Source organism: Atractosteus spatula, chromosome 2 (genome assembly GCF_055471065.1).
Source record: "Atractosteus spatula isolate fAtrSpa1 chromosome 2, fAtrSpa1.hap1, whole genome shotgun sequence".
In the NCBI taxonomy this organism is placed as follows: Eukaryota; Metazoa; Chordata; class Actinopteri; order Semionotiformes; family Lepisosteidae; genus Atractosteus; species Atractosteus spatula.
This window is the reverse complement of record NC_142707.1, coordinates 77,201,158-77,219,201: the sequence shown is the minus strand read 5'-3', so window position 1 is coordinate 77,219,201 and position 18,044 is coordinate 77,201,158. Positions and strand designations below refer to the sequence as shown.

At 36.4% G+C, this 18,044-nt stretch overlaps 1 protein-coding gene across 4 annotated transcripts in view; it reads right to left on the bottom strand.

The window, feature by feature from the left end:
* Positions 1-18,044, bottom strand: part of fam184ab (family with sequence similarity 184 member Ab) — a 145,635-nt gene that overhangs the window by 60,349 nt on the left and 67,242 nt on the right. For all 4 annotated transcript variants that reach the window (XM_088929724.1, XM_088929742.1, XM_088929733.1 and 1 more), the window contains exons 3-7: positions 15,385-15,520; positions 12,953-13,134; positions 8,883-9,068; positions 1,518-1,640; positions 540-701 (exon numbers count right to left, since the gene is read on the bottom strand). In XM_088929724.1, coding sequence (XP_088785850.1) covers positions 540-701; positions 1,518-1,640; positions 8,883-9,068; positions 12,953-13,134; positions 15,385-15,520 — 789 coding nt within the window. The remainder of the gene's footprint in view (positions 1-539; positions 702-1,517; positions 1,641-8,882; positions 9,069-12,952; positions 13,135-15,384; positions 15,521-18,044) is intronic.

The window sequence follows — 18,044 nt, the reverse complement described above, 5'->3', positions numbered from 1 at the left end:
AGAGGCCCGTTGATGCAACCTGCTAGCCTGCCTAAAATACATTCTGAGCAATGCCTCTCTAAGACCTTTAACTCAATAATAATGTTTTCTGCACATGTAATACAGCTTACAAAAAGATAAGCTGTGGTGATGAGTCATTAAGGTTTGTCAGTCATTACATAATTAGAATCATATTTTTCAAACAACTCAGGAACATAAATTCTGCAGGATTAACAAATAAAAAAAATCAAAGTTTCCATAAAATTCTAAGACTTGAATGAAATTCTGATATTGATCTGATATTATATAAGTATAATGCATGTATTTTCTTTTTATTCTATCAGATCATTAAGGGCAGATTTGATTTTAATTGTGAGACAGCAATGCTAACCACTGTACTTCCATTCTGCCTTGCCTTTTTATTCTCTTCTTGTGTCTTGAGAAAATATAAACTATTAATCAACTAATCAATAAATCCATAAAGCAATTACGAAACTACTGTTTATACTTTCTGACCTTCAATCCAAGGGGAACAGTGAATCAATCTATGATTTATTCACCTGCAAAGCAGATAACAAGTTACCGCTTTCTCTCAGCTTAGTTCTGGTTGAATCAAGTTCTTGAAGCAGTTTTTCCTGAGCTTCTTTAAGGCTCGATATGTGGCCTTCAGCAGATCCCAGGCCATGCTCACTCTTTTTTACAAGCTCTTGAAGACGAGAAACCTAAGAAAATAAATGAAAAGATTCTGTGAATATCAAAGGATCATTTCTACCTTTCATTGCATTTCCTCAGGTGACATCTCAAATAATCAAGCAGAAATTCAGAAGCATTTAAAGAATGTCTCTTGAAACAACACCATGAATAGACATGAATGAACAATTCAAACACATTTAATGTTCTCAGTGTATATTAGAAATGTGAAAACAGTCTTTATTGGAATAAACTGTAAATGAGAAATGTTCAGACCTCATATTGTATAGCTCTATAATAAATATAATAACAAGACTATGAGAAAAGTCCATTCATGTTTGTAAGATCATGTCTCAGGTGTTTAAAAGCTTATCATTCAGGTCATTTTTAATGTTTCACAGCAGAAAAATATATTTAATGCCTTTAATGTAACATGTATTCAATCCTTAAAAGTCTCGTAATTCTACAGCATGATTAACAAGCATTTCCTCCAAAAAAGAGACTTACAATAAATTTGTGAGAATATGTGAATCTTCTTAAGATGGAAAAGCTCATCTGTACTGTCTAAATCATTAACCTTCATAAATGACACATAGCTGGAAAGCAAAGTATGTCCATAAGATAGGGACAAAAATATTTAAGTTATCAGTTCCAGCTATAATTTCTCCCCATTAAGAAAGCTGGACAGATTGGCTGCTTTTAAGCAGAGGACAACCCACTAGGATCCAGGTGAGCCTCATCCTGAACTAACAACCTTATTAAAAAGTTCATTGAATAACATGTCATGATCGATCAGTTCTGGTTCAGCACACATGGCAGGGAATTAATGTTAGCGCGGAGAGCCTTGCCTCGTGATTGGCTGTGCTGAGCTTGGCTGTCAGCTCTTCCCTAAGGTTTTCCAGCTCCTGTCGCAGCCGATGCTTCTGGTCTTCCAGAGACAGTTTTTCCTTCTCAAACTGCTGCTCCATCTCCTGAGATGAAAACAACGTCGCACTATGTGTGAGATGGGCTCTCAAAGAATGAATCAAACATGCTCCTCAATGTCAAGAATTAGTGGAGCAAAACCCATTGACTTTTCTAAGACAACATTTTTATTACGAATGTTACACTCTATTACTAGTACTACTGCTACGTGTACTACAAAAACAATAATATATGGAGCACAATATTTTTACTTGTATTGGCACAGCAAAAAATCACTGGTATGGTTTCAGACATAGATTAAATAAAACTAAAACATGCAATTTATTCAATAACTTAAAGCTCTTTTCATTCGCTATATGTATTTCAAATATATTTATTTCATGTGACCACAAGTATGGTATGAGACACATACCCTGTGAGACAATTTCAGAGTCTAAGACTCACTGAGCTGACCAAGCTCTTTGTGTAATCATATGAGATAATTTGGTGCAGCCACTGCGGGTGTTCTGACTAATTTATTTCTTCAGCATGTAAAATGCATGCTCAGTTCAATTTAAACCTAGAGATTGACTTCTCTAGACTTAGAGATTATTCTCCTGGTAAAGATCATGGCTGTATGTTTTGTCATAGTGACATGACTCCAGATTAGTATGGACGCATTTTCATCTATATAAAATCTACAATATATATATAAAATATATAAAATCTAAAATAGACAAATGTTTAATGTGAACTTGAGAATTGTTTCTGTTGCTGTCATCACTATCTTCATCATCAGTGAAGTAAGTCGAGTGTCCAGAGGTGGCCAGGATTGCCCCGTTTGTACAGTATCTCCACCATGCTGCTCACTGAAATTGTTTTCTTTGCAATTCATTTCTTTCTCCACACTTTAACCTTTCCATAATGATGTATCTTAAATAAAAAGCATTCTTCCAAATTTCTACTGGCAAATTTCTGTACTTCCAAGCAAGTTCTCATCTGACATTTTGATCTTGGTGCTGATGAGGGGTTTACACCTTGCAGTGTAATTTTTGTAATTCTGATATCTCAGTCTTCTGTAAACTGTGGATTTTAACATTTTTACCCCTGACATCTGGAGGTTCTTGATAATGATAGTTATTATAGGGTTTTCTTTGACATCTTTTTTTTGTCATCAACTACAGGAAATGTATGTTTTTTTTTGTTGACCCTGTGTTGTCTGACTGGTAACTATACTCTTATCTTTTTGTTTCTTTAGTGTATTCCAGGTTGGTGATTTTGGTATACCCTGTTTTTGTACAATGGCTCTGAACAATGACTTTTTCTTTTCCTTTTAGCTTCAAAAGAGCCTACATGCCTTTAATAGAAATTTGTTTGGTCTCTGTTTTTATTTGTGGCTTTAGACTCTTCAATTAGTCCCCATGTATGTAGCAATAAGAGACACCTGCCAGCCAGTTGTAACAATACTTTTCCCCCTTCAAAGTAAAGACATTCAACACTATTCATTTGTTTAATTGACCCAAGAGGTTTGACCTTATTAAAAATAAAATACTAGGGTGTTTTACTTATCAGTTATGTTTTTAATGAGAAATTATTTTTACTGGCATTCATAGTGGAAATCCCAGTTTAGACTTCACTATCCCAATACTTTTGGGAGGTGTATGATACATGTTTTTTCTGCCCTACTTATGAATATATATAATAAATGTTGCTTTATTCTGCTCTACTTAGTACGCTGAATGCTGTGATTCCTTGTCCCAGGGCTGATCTAGTAGTCCTCTGTCCTGGAGTAGTGGTGGGAATGAGAACAGCAGCATAAAGCTATAGGGCATACAAACAACTATTCTGGAAATATAATGTGCTTCTAATACATGTCCCAACATTTTCTTTGGTTAGGTTACAACACTTGCATTTAAATAGTTTATCCGCATGCAACATATTTAGTCATTGTAATGTAGTCATAGTAGTAAAAAGTTGTCATTTCATATTTTTTGTGGGGCACAGCAGAGCAGCATTACCTGACACAGATGAAAAGGTATAGTCAATAAGTCAAGTTATACAAAAAAAATAAATTACTTAAAGCTCATCTCTGTTACTATACTGTTTTGTTTGCCCTCAATAAAACTAATTTCATTACTGTGCATTAGTGGTCTGTTTAAGATGTTGACCTTGCTCTCAACATGAAGGATACAATAATTGTTGATATGAACACTATCATTATCTAAACTTTTTTCATGCCAATTAAGGAACTATTTTAATCTATTTTGTAAGCCAAACAGCCTCTTTTCTAAATTGCAGTGAATATTATGTTTTCTGCAAAGCACCTTCATCATATGAACTGCACATGAACTGGATTTCGCTTTCAGCTAAAATTAAATAACAAATGTCTTTATTTTATAATGATAACCTATAAGATGCACTCAGTGGAATTATAATTAAGAAAGCCTTATGATGTGAAAATGATGTAAAAAGTTATTTAAAATATTTATAATTTGACATTGGTATTTAATACAGTAGCAGCAGAAGATCCACTCATATTCGTTTACATCAACCATCAACCCCGTTTTCAAATAATATTTAAATGATCAGTATTAACTCTTATCTGTAGGAATACTGAGTATGATCGCATTATTTGCATTTAAAAATGGAGTTTGAATATTTTTTGCATAGTCCATTATTCTTAAATACGTTTTCTAAGCAGCCATAAAAGAGTTTTGTGCAACAGTGTAGGCACCCTGTTCAAACTGTGTGTTACAGTGAATCTCTAAGTGAAAAGAAGCTGACACAAGCTCTGCGTGGCACAAACTTAAACATGACATCTTCCTACAATTCTAATGCACGATTAATATTTATTTACAATTTTGTATATACTCAAAATAATACAACAGTGAATATGGACCATGGAAAAGTTGGGGGACTCTGTCAGTCAGTACTTAGTAACACCTCCTATGGCAGGACTCACAGCTTCCAAATGTTTCCTGTAGCCTTTCTATTCTTGCTTGGGGATTTTTTTCCCCACTTGTCCTTGCAGAACTCTCCTAGCTCAGAAACATACTTAGGTCTTCTTGCATGCACTGCATGTTTGAGCTCTCCCCACAGATTCTCAATAATATTCAAGCCTGGGGCCCGTGAAGGCCATTCCAAAACCCTAATCTTTCGTTCCTGTAAGTACTTCATGGTTGAATTTGAGGTATGTTTCGGATCATTGTCTTTCTGAAATATCCAACCTCTATTCCGCTTCAATTTCTTCTGACTGACTCTGGGACATTACATTACAAAGTTTAATTTTCATTTCATCAGTCCACAGCACTTTGTTCTAAAAAGTTTTCAGCTTATCAAGGTTTTGTTTTGTGCACTTTAGATGTTGACTTTTGTGATGAGGTAGTGGGAAAGGTTTCCTCCTGACAGCTCTCCCACACAGAAGATTTTTGTGTAATTAACAGTGTGCTGTGGACTCCTGTCAATTTTGCATACGACTGTGTCTCAAAGTAGCCTGAAAGGTGAAGACTGAAAGGTGAAAAAACAACTATTTTGTACAGTACTTCAAAAGTAGTAGTTCATGTAGTGGTAACTGTTGGTACTACTGCTGCTGAACACCCTAAGTTACTCAGTTAAGTAAGGGTGAAATTAAACATTGCATATCTTAGAGCCTTAGAAATAAAATGAAATAAAAATGTCCTATGCATATTACTAGATACTGTATATTGCCTTAGTGGTAGGAGAGGAAAATGATGAATACTTCAGATTGTGGACACCAGTCTGAGCCTTTCCATGTACATAAATGAAGTTAGATACTGTAATTGGCTACACAAGCAGGTCTACAGCCTAGGCTACCCTAGCAAAGCTGAAACTTTACATACTGGCTAACATGTAAGAAATCAATATAATGTACTTAGGGATATATTTAACCACAGATAAATATGTTTTGCAGCAAACAATACATACATCTATTCAAATAGTACATAAGATAATTTGGTGCATAACGTTTTTAATTTTTTATAACAATGTTGACTATTGATTTATATTTTTACTAAAAAAGTATGTTGAATAGGTTGAAAGGATATGCAAATGAAAAGAAAAGAACAGAAGGGGGAGACGGCTAAAAGTTTACAATTGCAAAACATGAAAATCTAAACTTGCACAGTCCAGTCTAAAAAGATTAGAAACAAAATCCTCTTCAAACATTGCAGTGACTGATATCACAATAAACCATGACACACTTCATGGGCACTTAAAAGATCTTCAGCTGCAGGAAGCAGCTGAAATGGAGCCACATTCACAGATTGCACAGTTCAACTAAACGAAGATAAATGCCTAGAAACAAACCACAAAAAATGCATTGTGGGATAAAGTGCATTAAACTCGGATGACTTAGGGATTGCCAGAGGTACTCTGGAGAGGTGAAAGCAATTATAGAGTCGGTATAGCCTCAGACAGTAAGGAATAATAGCTCGGAAATTCCATAAATGGAACTGTCCTGGCAAAGTGGGAATATTAGATCACTATGAACCCAAAGTGAAACTATCTACCTTTACCTCAATACTTCTAATGTCTATTCAGGCAGACTGGAATGTATTGGCCATTGATTCAGGTATCTTCCTCCTCCTAGAATAAACTTTTGGACTGTGAATTATTTGAATTCTAAACTCTTTTGACTTTTTTTTTGTGGATGGAGAGCAAGTGTTTCATCATCATCATCATCAACTAGCAGCCATATCAACTCACAACTGGCAACCCACTGAAGCTCAGCAGGTGTGAGCCTGGTCAGTACCTGGATGGGAGACCTCCTGGGAAAAACTAAGGTTGCTGCTGGAAGAGGTGTTAGTGGGGCCAGGAGGGGACACTCACCCTGTGGTCCATGTGGGTCCTAATGCCCCAGTATAGTGACGGGGACACTATACTGTAAACAGGCGCCGTCTTTTGGATGAGACGTAAAACCGAGGTCCCGACTCTGTGTGATCATTAAAAATACTATTGAGAAACACCCTGAGATTTTTAATGACCACAGAGAGTCAGGACCTCGGTTTTACATCTCATCCGAAAGACAGCGCTCGTTTTACAGTATAGTGTCCACGTCACTATACTGGGGCATTAGGACCCACATGGACCGCAGGGTGAGCGCCCCCTGCTGGCCTCACTAACAACTCTTCCAGCAGCAACCTTAGTTTTTCCCAGGAGTCTCCCATCCAGGTACTGATCAGGCTCACACCTGCTGAGCTTCAGTGGACTACCAGCTGTGAGTTGCAGGGTGACATGGCTGCTGGCTATCTCACAAAATTTGGCTGAAACTGCATATTTAATATTCACTCCCAGAATGTTAACCAATGAAAAAATAATTGCTTTATCCAGCAACACCTAAGCCCGTAACAAGAACTGTATACTTTTATTCCCAAATTTCTCCCTTTAAGAAAAATAAATACTTCAATCAATAACAAAGACAAAATAGAAACTAACATGCAGGAGCTACATTTTCAAATGATGGGAAAAAATGAATTCCTGGAAATAAGAGCTCACAATTAGAGAAACAGACACAAATGTGTACAGAGGCAATAGAAGAAGAATGGATATAATTCAAAATCACAATATTAAAGGCTCAAACTAGATTTTCCATTCCCAGAACAAACAAGTTGAAGTCTAGGAAAACATGGCTTTAAAGGTTCAATGGAGAAATTAAGAAAGAAATGTAAAGGAAGAGAGGGCTCTACAAAGTGTATAGAGATTGCAAGATTAAAAAAGAGTCAGTATACCACGTTACAGGTACAACTGAGAGAAGATATTAGAATTAGCAAAGACAGTCCAAAAAAATATTGCAGCAGAGGTTAGAAATCCAAAAAACAAATGCTGTTTTCAAATGCTGTAACACCAAGGAAACTGTGAACATCGAAGTAAACTTTGATGGACAGTTTACGAATAATACAATCAAAAACAAACAATAAATATGATTATTACATGCAGTGTTTCAGGAAAGGTTGACAATAATGTGTACCAGGTTTAAAAAACCATTAGAATTGAGTCATTGAGCCTAGGCCATTGAGTCATTAAAGAGACTAGGACAGCTTCAAACCAATAAATCACAGGGCCATAATAGTACTTTCCTAGTCATAGAGAAATAAGGGGTATTATTCAAAACGTGGAACTAACAAATGGAACTGTGCCCACATGCAATTATTACCTCAAAGGGATATGCAACAAAATACTTACTTTCATGATCTGAAATGTACTCAAAGTGAATGAGTCCCAATACTTTTGTTCATTTGAAACCACTGGGTAATTGTAATGATTATATGCATGCATGAAATTAACCCAAAACAAACTATGTATATGTTATATAAATATTATATTAATCTCATGATCACAAATACAAATTGCTTTTAACTGTAATGTTCGGATATTTCTGGAGGGACTATACATTAGAAATATACAGTAATTAGAAGAATGTCAAGAGTTTTAAGTTATTAATGCAAGACACAGTATTTATAGTTGCTAACTGCCTGTATTGCTCTTTGTTTGATCAATATTGTCAATATTACATTTCAGCTATCATTTCAATTGATTGGTTGCCCAGCCTTAACTTTTTATCTTTCTGAATTTCCAATGCAGCTTCTACAGTATTTTTTATTATCCTATATTATTATCACCTACAAACCTGAAAGGTTTACAGACTACATCAGAATCTATATCATTGATACATATTAGGAAAAGCAATATAATAAACTTATTATATTACTCCAGTCTGAAATTTAACCCTTTAAAAAGAAAACAAAATGTGTAGGTATACATGTGGAATTTAAACCAAATGAACTGCTGCATAAGCTTTACAACACATTACAAAGACCAGATTACAGAATAAAACTGAAATATGTTAAGTTTGTTCATTTTATCACAAAAAGGATATTACAGCCTTAGAAAGAGTTCAAAGAGAAACAATCGGAATGATTCCTAGTGTGAGGCGATTGTCAACTAAAATTGGAAACTAAAAGAAAAGTTATTTAAGACAGACAATATTAGGAACATCTTAAAAAGAGCTTCTTTGGGTTTCTGGATAAGGCTTCCCTGCCAGCTAGCTAAGACTCAGACTGTAGGCTCATTGAGGAGGAGGACAGAAGAAAATTCACATTCACTCAGGTATTAAACTACCATATGAGGGAAATGGGCACATCTGTCTCCTCCTGTTTGCAGCCTTTTCTTGTTTTCTATGTTCTAATTGATTTAATTCACACTGTTAATCAAGCTGCTAAAAAGTATATTCTGTACCCATACCAGTTTCCTTCATGTTCAGTTTCAGCAGGTAACAGGTCTGAAATACTTACTGCTTGCATTCTTTTCTTTTCCCGGTCAGCTGTATTTTGTGTGGTCTCTAGATTTGCTCGGTGCTTTTTCGATAACTCCTCCAGTGCCCTGGCTTGAGCCTCTTTGAAGTGAGCAGTGTCCTCCTCATACTTGGCACGAATGCTCATCATCTCCTTTTCATAGCTTTGCTTTTCCTCCTTTAATGCCTGTATTGTGAAGAGAAGGAACACTTAACTTAACATTTAAGTAACAAAGGATGGGTTTCTGTTACCTTACCAGCCATTTGCTGAATCCAATTCATATTTTTTATACAGGTTCTAATATACAGTGGTGTGAAAAAGTGTTTGCCCCCTTCCTGATCTCTTATTTTTTTGCATGTTTGTCACACTGAAATGTTTCAGATCATCAAACAAATTGAAATATTAGACAAAGATAACACAAGTAAACACAAAATGCAGTTTTTAAATGAAGGTTTTTATTATTAAGGGAAAAAAAAATCCAAACCTACATGGCCCTATGTGAAAAAGTGATTGCCCCCTAAACCTAATAACTGGTTGGGCCACCCTTAGCAGCAACAACAGCAATCAAGCGTTTGCGATAACTGGCAATGAGTCTTTTACAGCGCTGTGTAGGAATTTTGGCCCACTCATCTTTGCAGAATTGTTGTAATTCAGCCACATTGGAGGGTTTTCGAGCCTTAACCGCTTTTTTAAGGTCATGCCACAAAATCTCAATTGGATTCAGGTCAGGACTTTGACTAGGCCACTCCAAAGTCTTCATTTTGTTTTTCTTAAGCCATTCAGAGGTGGACTTGCTGGTGTGTTTTGGATCGTTGTCCTGCTGCAGAACCCAAGTGCGCTTCAGCTTGAGGTCACGAACAGATTGCCAGACATTCTCCTTCAGAATTTTTTGGTAGACAGCAGAATTCATGGTTCCATTTACCACAGCAAGTCTTCCAGGTCCTGAAGCAGCAAAACAGCCCCAGACCATCACACTACCACCACCATATTTTACTGTTGGTATGATGTTCCTTTTCTGAAATGCTGTGTTACTTTTTCGCCAGATGTAATGGGACACACACCTTCCAAAAAGTTCAACTTTTGTCTCGTCAGTCCACAGAGTATTTTCCCAAAAGTCTTGGGGATCATCAAGATGTTTTCTGGCAAAACTGAGATGAGCCTTTATGTTCTTTTTGCTCAGCAGTGGTTTTCGTCTTGGAACTCTGCCATGCAGGCCATTTTTGCCCAGTCTCTTTCTTATGGTGGAGTCATGAACACTGACCTTAACTGAGGCAAGTGAAGCCTGCAGTTCTTTGGATGTTGTTGTGGGGCTTTTTCTGACCTCTTGGATGAGTCGTTGCTGCACTCTTGGTGTAATTTTGGTCGGCCGGCCACTCCTGGGAAGGTTCACCACTGTTCCATGTTTTCGCAATTTGTGGATAATGGCTCTCACTGTGGTTCGCTGGAGTACCAAAGCTTTAGAAATGGCTTTATAACCTTTTCCAGACTGATAAATCTCAATTACTCTGTTTCTCATTTGTTCCTGAATTTCTTTGGATCGCAGCATGATGTCTAGCTTTTGAGGATCTTTTGGTCTACTTCGCTTTGTCAGGCAGGTCCCATTTAAGTGATTTCTTGATTGAGAACAAGTGTGGCAGTAATCAGGCCTGGGTGTGGCTAGAGAAATTGAACTCACCTTTCCAAAGATGTGATAAACCACAGCTGATTTATGTTTTAACAGGGGGGGCAATCACTTTTTCACACAGGGCCATGTAGGTTTGGATTTTTTTTTTCCCTTAATAATAAAAACCTTCATTTAAAAACTGCATTTTGTGTTTACTTGTGTTATCTTTGTCTAATATTTCAATTTGTTTGATGGTCTGAAACATTTCAGTGTGACAAACATGCAAAAAAATAAGAAATCAGGAAGGGGGCAAACACTTTTTCACACCACTGTATATCTGTGTGTAAAGGAACAGGTCAAAGTTAATACTGTGCTGAAAGGAAAAGAAACACTTCTGACTTTCCCTCTCTACCTCACACCTGAAGAAAACCGGAATCTTTCAGCATGGAATAAAATTTTACCTTTTCAATTTTTTTACAGTAAAAAACATTTTCAAAATAATGGCCACATAAGAGCAGACATTAATCTTGTCCAATAATTTCACCAACTACAGGAAATGATCACTCATCATAAACAACAGCATGTCTTGAATTTGACTATAAGGCTTTTATAACCTGATATATATATTATATTTAATACATATTTTACAGTTTTATATTTTGATTAAAATATTTTATTTTTCAGACCTATCTGATATTGACAAATATGGAAGTATACACTTTAATTCCATCTCACAAGATGTGTTTTTAATTTCACAAACACATTTTACACAACTTAAAGAATTGTGTACTGATCCCAGCCCAACAGGAACAGCATAAGTAACAGCAGATACAATTAAAGTTAGAACAAATGGATTTTTTATGTTGCATTTGCAATTTACTATGCTGCTTGTTATACTGACATAGAGATGGCAACGGCAAATGAACAAAAGTCAAGTTTATACCAAACAGTGAAAGCTGGTTTCCTCAGAATTATGCTTTCCAAAACGTTTCTTTTCATTTAAAGCTAGAAGCTATGCTCAATAGCAATATTATGAACACTGCAGTGACCATGAATGATCAAGTCATCTCCAAATCTCCTGTGCTTGCAGCAATTTTCAGCTGTATTAGCTTCATGGGCTGTAAGGGAATTGTTCTATAACATCACTGTCTACAGAAAATATTACAGTGTGCTACATACACTAATGTGTCACTGCAGCTTTTGGTTTCAATGTAACATTAATGTCAAATGAAACCTTTCCACCTGACCCTTTGGCAAGCTGTTTGTGTGTTGAATTTCATAGAAAATATTCATAGTCCAGGATTCAACCAATTACACATTCTAACAATGGCAATCTTTTGCTTATCTTTTTCTTGTCACTTTAATGTACCTTAACCCAAACCCCAAACCGAACCCTATTCTTTTCCCTAGCCCATCCCTACACACAAGCCAATAATTAGACGTACTTATGAAACTCGACTTACTTTAATCAACTCTCATTTAACCAGCTCAACAATCCAACTATAAGACAAAAAAGAATCTGTTTGGCACTCTTCCTCATTATTAAACCTTTGCAGGTGTACTGATTAAACAGATCCCCAGATTTCACAAACTGCAAGGGGGCCTAGAGTGAGGCAGGAGGAGCTGTCGAGCTGCCCGAGCGTCTGGCTGCTCTGGAGCTGCAGCAGCGCACCAGAAGACTAGAACACTTTTCAAGGCTTATTCTTGAATAGCTTCACTACTGGCAGCAACAGAAAAGAAACACAAGAGAACAGAATGTTCCTATAATTTTACAATTAAATACTTGTGTATTTTGAATGATTATTTTTTTAAATAAATATGTATTTACTGAAATGTTATTGCTGAAATACAAGGACGGAATTAAAAAAAAATCTTTAGTAAGAGTGAGATGGCAAAACTAGTAAGTTATATCTAAAATATATTTCCTATATTTTACTGAAACCATTTCACTCCTTGGTTATTATTTGATTATTAATTTATAGAGGGAAAAATATTTCATGGGAAATCAAAAATGTAAACATAGAAAAAGCATTAATAAACCAGTATATGGAACGTCTACAATGATTATAAAATGCTTATAAAAAAATAAAATATAAATAGTTCAATTGAACAGATTTACAAATTAATAATACCTTTTGTTATTCTTCTCAATATATACTCAGGAGCTGCATTTGTTCCTTTAAAAGATAATCAATTGTTTTCCATACAAAGTCTGATGCAATAATAATAAACAGTATTTAACGCACTGGACAAAACTAAGAAATTACACTAAGTTACAAAAACTGTAGTACATTACAGGTCTGACTTTAATATTTCCTCCGGTTAAGCATGAAATGTTGACAGTCCCTAAAGGATTTATAGTACAGTGTAAAGTAGTCATGTTGAGCACTTCCATAATGCAATATTCACCTCACAGCAGAGCATAACAATGCACTTAAAATAATTGTATTCCATTCTCAGCAGCTACCTTCTCCAGGGAGAGAATCTGTTGCTTCTGTCGCTCATCCAGAGCCTGTGTCTTATTCTGTAACATGGTCCTCTCTTCCTCCAGACGGACCACCTTGTCTTTCAGTCTGGACTTCTCAGACTCCAGATCCCTTATCGCAGCTTCGTGAGTCATTTGTGTAGCCTGAAGAGTTCCAATGTGGCCTGGAGAAAATCGGAAACATCCACTAAAAGCTAAAATATACATATGAAATATATATACTGTATATATGCCCAGACATACTATAATTCAGCCTGGATTATTTTAATCTAAAATTTCCTTAATTTTAAATTCAAGTATTAATTACTTTAAGTTTGTTTTCATAAATAGCTCATTTCTAATGTAAAGCCCAAAAACCCTAACCACTTAAAATCAAACTGTTGAAATTCAACAATTAACACAGTAAAAAAGGTGAATAAACTGAAAATTAAAAACTAAAATAAGCAGAAAATAAAGTTCCTTGCTCTATATATTTAGCATCTGAGAGGCCAAGATTCCTTTCCCCTTCAAGACTTTATAGGCAGGTTTCACAGACTATGATTAGTAATAGTATCAGATTAATTTACTTAAAAATATGATGTAGGGTCTAAGATTAATATTATTCAGAATTGGTGTACCCTAAAGAAACATACTGAATAATTTCCTGTTTTCTACTGATACGGCTGTACAATGCACTTGTTTTAATTAGAACTATTCTGTTTCACAGCAACAAAGGCAGGTCCATGAAGCTGTCTAAACCATCTGGAATTTTCTAATATAAATTGGACATACTTTATGGAGCAATTTCTTCTAGTTCCACTTTTACAATCAACCCAGGGTATTTCATACCTTTAGGGACCTATTTAAAAGGAGGCAATGTAAAGATTCACCTGTGACAATGTGTAAAAAGGAAGGAAAAATCCTATTTCCCCTGCAATCACCTATAAAACATATTTACAATGTGTGAACCAGAGGACCTGATGCACACTATGACATGCTATCTGTTGTAAGTGATCTAATCATTGTTGAAAACCTAGACCATAGCTAAACCATTCAAAGCACTACATTGCTGAAACAATATACAAATTCTCTAATTATATACACCATACAATATCTACCACGCAGCACGTAAATACCCAATCTCAAATATAAACATCTACACTACTGTGTACAAGCTCATGTGCTCTTAGAGTCTCATTGAACTCTTATAGAAAGTATTGATGTTAGGCATCAGTGAAAATCAGATCTGGCAAACTTGGCCTGCCTTTTAACATGTGACTAGACATGCAAACTGTGCTTCATTAATACTGTATGTACTGGTGTGCTTCAGTTTCCTTGGATTTTTATATTGATGAGTTTTTCAGCAATCATTAATTTTAATTTTCTATTGACATGAAAGTCAAGTGAAAACAGACCACTCTGGAAAAATGCTCTTGTTTTACAAATTTGGAAAGCTTTAAGTAGTTCCAGCAGCAAGAATAAAGTCAAAGCTGCAAAGGCCCTCCTGCATTCTGATGAACAGAAAAGGACCAGTTTTGGAAATATACTGTATAAGTACTCAATCTTTCACTTCTCCAAAACCTTTAAGAAAAATGTCATTAATGTCAATAAAATCAGCAAAAGTTAAAAAAAAACAGACTTTAAGACCAGTATTATTTTCTTAAAAACTGTTTTAAACAAAGTTCACAAACTCTGGCCTATTTCCAGTATGTGTAACATTCACACTGCCACTGCTGGATGTTGTGAATAACCTTTATTTCTATTATTTTATTTTCACTTCCACACAACTGAAGACACATGTCCTTCCACGAGGCAGGTGTGCAGCAAGGCCAAGCGCCAGTCCCTGCCTGAGGGCTTATTCTTCATCAGGGTGACAAGGCATGAAAGAGCTGGCAGCTGTACCCAGCTGTGCCATACAGTGGTTCAGTCAGGTAATGTGGGAGCTTGGAGGCTGGGCTGTCTGCACCACTCAGACTGCCACAGCAGGACACAGAGAGAAGAGAATGAAAATGTGCGCAATGAAAGCCACAATGCCTTTTTTCAGTTCTTATGAAAAATATGTACTGCACTATTGTGGTACCCTACTAAAATAGTTCTATTCTAACATTTATTCTATTTAACAAAAAAGTAAATAGGAATAAAACATAAGAAACAATGGACTTTGTCTGCATTATTCCCAAGTGAATAATGAATAATAAGCATACTGTACACACTTGCATTGTATCTTTTGTGCTCTTGCAGCAGTGGAAATCTTGCCTCCACATGCGGACTGCATGTAAACCCCCCCTGCTGCTTGTACTCACACTATTGATCCTAGTAAGCGTTCTTCTTGGGCTTGTTATTATCACAGAAACAAGAACAACAAAAACAATGACAATAATAGCAATAGTACTAATAGTACTGATGATGAAGCAACAGAAGAAGAAGGTTCCTACTGGCTTTCAGGAGAATCTCGGTGGCCTGCTGCTGTACGCGGTCACGAGTGGCCTCCAGCTCACACTCGGTCTCCTTCTGTCTGATCATCAGAATCTCTGCATCCTGTGTGACCTCTTCAAGTTGTTTATGGAGATCCTGAAAAAGTGCATCCACATGTACTGTACTGAAAGTTCGTTTTTCACCAAAATAAAGAGCAGTTCTTTAAGCTTTAATGCAAGCGTGTTGGAGTGTGAACATTAAAACTACAGTGAATGTTGATAACATTTCTGTCTTCAGAAAGAAGAATAAGATGTCAAATAAGAGGAGGTAATTCTGCCCATTTTTCATACGTACCTTTTGTCTGCCATATTCTGATGCATTAGTAGTGTTCCTGAGTTATCAGTATTACAAACCATTATGTTTAATTATTGCCATGCAGAAGATTTTAAATTTTTAAATTTAAATGACTAATTGATGATCTAACTCTCAGCACACAGCAGGTCAAAATATGGAATGAAGGTAAGCTGTCAAGCACTTTAGTGAGTAAGTGCAATCCATGCAACCAGAAGGCATGTTATTGCCAGACAGATTTCTGACTTTTGTTAAAAAATGTGTATCATTGCAGTTCAGATATGCAGTTCCTCTTCAACAAAGAGAGATATTTAAATGTTATTTATGAGCAATGGAAAAGTAGATTTACCATTGAAGGTTACTTCTTCATAATAAATATACAGTATCTGTTATTGCAGGTTATTGCAGAGGAGAGATTTCATAGTGAAGAAACCAACAAAAACTAGTCAAGATCTAGATCTATAATATAATCCTCTATATACTTAGTTTATTTATATTGCAAAAATATGTTTTCGTAGTAATAGAGACATCATCTTATATGTATTATATTATATACAATTTCACATTTTTACTACTACTCTTTTGGAATCCTCCCTGCATTGCCCAGGTGGAGCTCAGTGCTGGAGGACTATGTAAGCGGTTAAGGGAGATTAAGAAGCTTGTCTATTGAAGACCCCATTAGGGTCTATAACATCAAAACCTAAAGCAGAGAGATAGCAAATGAGTGCATGACCAGACCCAACTATGAAAGAGGAAATGAGAACCAGCTTCCATCCTAATAACAATCTGTTAGACATCAGCTCTGTTCAGACAGCAGATCACTCAAGATTTGTTCATGCTCAAGAGAAATTTGAAGACCAGAACCAGACAGGGCACCCAGGCACATGGGGTCATGGGTGCTAGTACCTTAATCCCAAATCATAAAAAATAAGAGAAAAAAGAAAGTGGATGATGTTGTACTTCAGCAGCAGCTCTTAGCGGCGCAACAGGATGCCCATCTGCTGCAACAAAAAGATCAGGAAGGGCCCAGCAGGAGGTGGCCAGAGCCCAGTTCCAGTTCTAACACCAACAAATGGAAGCCCCCCAGGGCTATGTAAAGAACAGTTAGTGTGTCTGTGAAGATATGACTCCAACGAAGCAACGCACAGCGAGGTGGAGGTGCAAGCTGCTCATGTCTCGCAAAAGATCATTAATAATACATTCATATAAAAAACCACAGGATGATGACATGAGAACTTGGCGTCTGAGCAGATGGCAGAGCCTTTGTCCAGGAATCCAAAACTGCTTCTCTTTCTGGCAGGAAAAGCATCGAAGGCATACTGTGATCAGGACAGACCACAGGTACAGTACAGTCGACTGCATGACCCTAAAAGCCAAAATATTTCTAAGGAAACACGTCCACTCCAGTGTAAGGACCCAGAGGTCCTTGCACATTAAGATACAACCCTAGTATTCCATCCTGGTCACAAACCTTCTAGCTGCCTTTCCCTCGTGAGGTACAGGGTTTGCTGCACCACAGTGTTGTACAGATCCACCCTCCAGGGATTCAAGAATGTATTATTCTTTGAATGAATAACCTTGCTGTGGGAAAAGGAGTAACTAGATCCAGATCCAGATCAAGCCTGGAAAAATGCCGTAATTAAGGGTTTACTCCAAAAATGTCCATCAGACTCCTTATCACACTTCACACTGCAGAAAGGGAACTAATTTTTGGTTACCAATGTAGGCCAATTTTGACCTTTTTTGACTAGAATGAAGAAAATGTGTTAGTGGTCCCCAAACTAAATTGCCTTTTTTATTTTCAGATCAATGTGCTGGAGAATGGACTTGGCGCGGTCCTCTGTTTGGTGAGCGATAGGTCAGTTTACCAAATCCTACACCGCAAGCTGTGGGCCCCAGAATGCAATTATCATCAAAACAGGGTGTTTCAATTTGAAATGGGTGATAAAGGCTCTGTGGTCCCACGTCCAGGGGAGGGAATTCACCACTCACTTTGATGAAGTCCAACACAAAAAAGAAATTGCTTTGTAGCACCAAATTCTCAACCAAATTGCCACAGTTCATATCTGAGAATAACCTTATTGTTTTGTTTTTCTTTGAAGCTTCATTTAATTCATGTAAATCATATTTAGTTATGTGATATCCATTAAAGCCTTCAATATGTCGCTGACTTCTATATTTTTGACTTACAATAACATAGATATTTCAGGACCATTTTTTATTTATGGTATAAAATTTTCAAAATGGACTACTGAATACAATAGTAACCATTGTTTGAGATATAAATATTAAATTATCATGAACCTCATTTATAAAATTCTAATTTCAA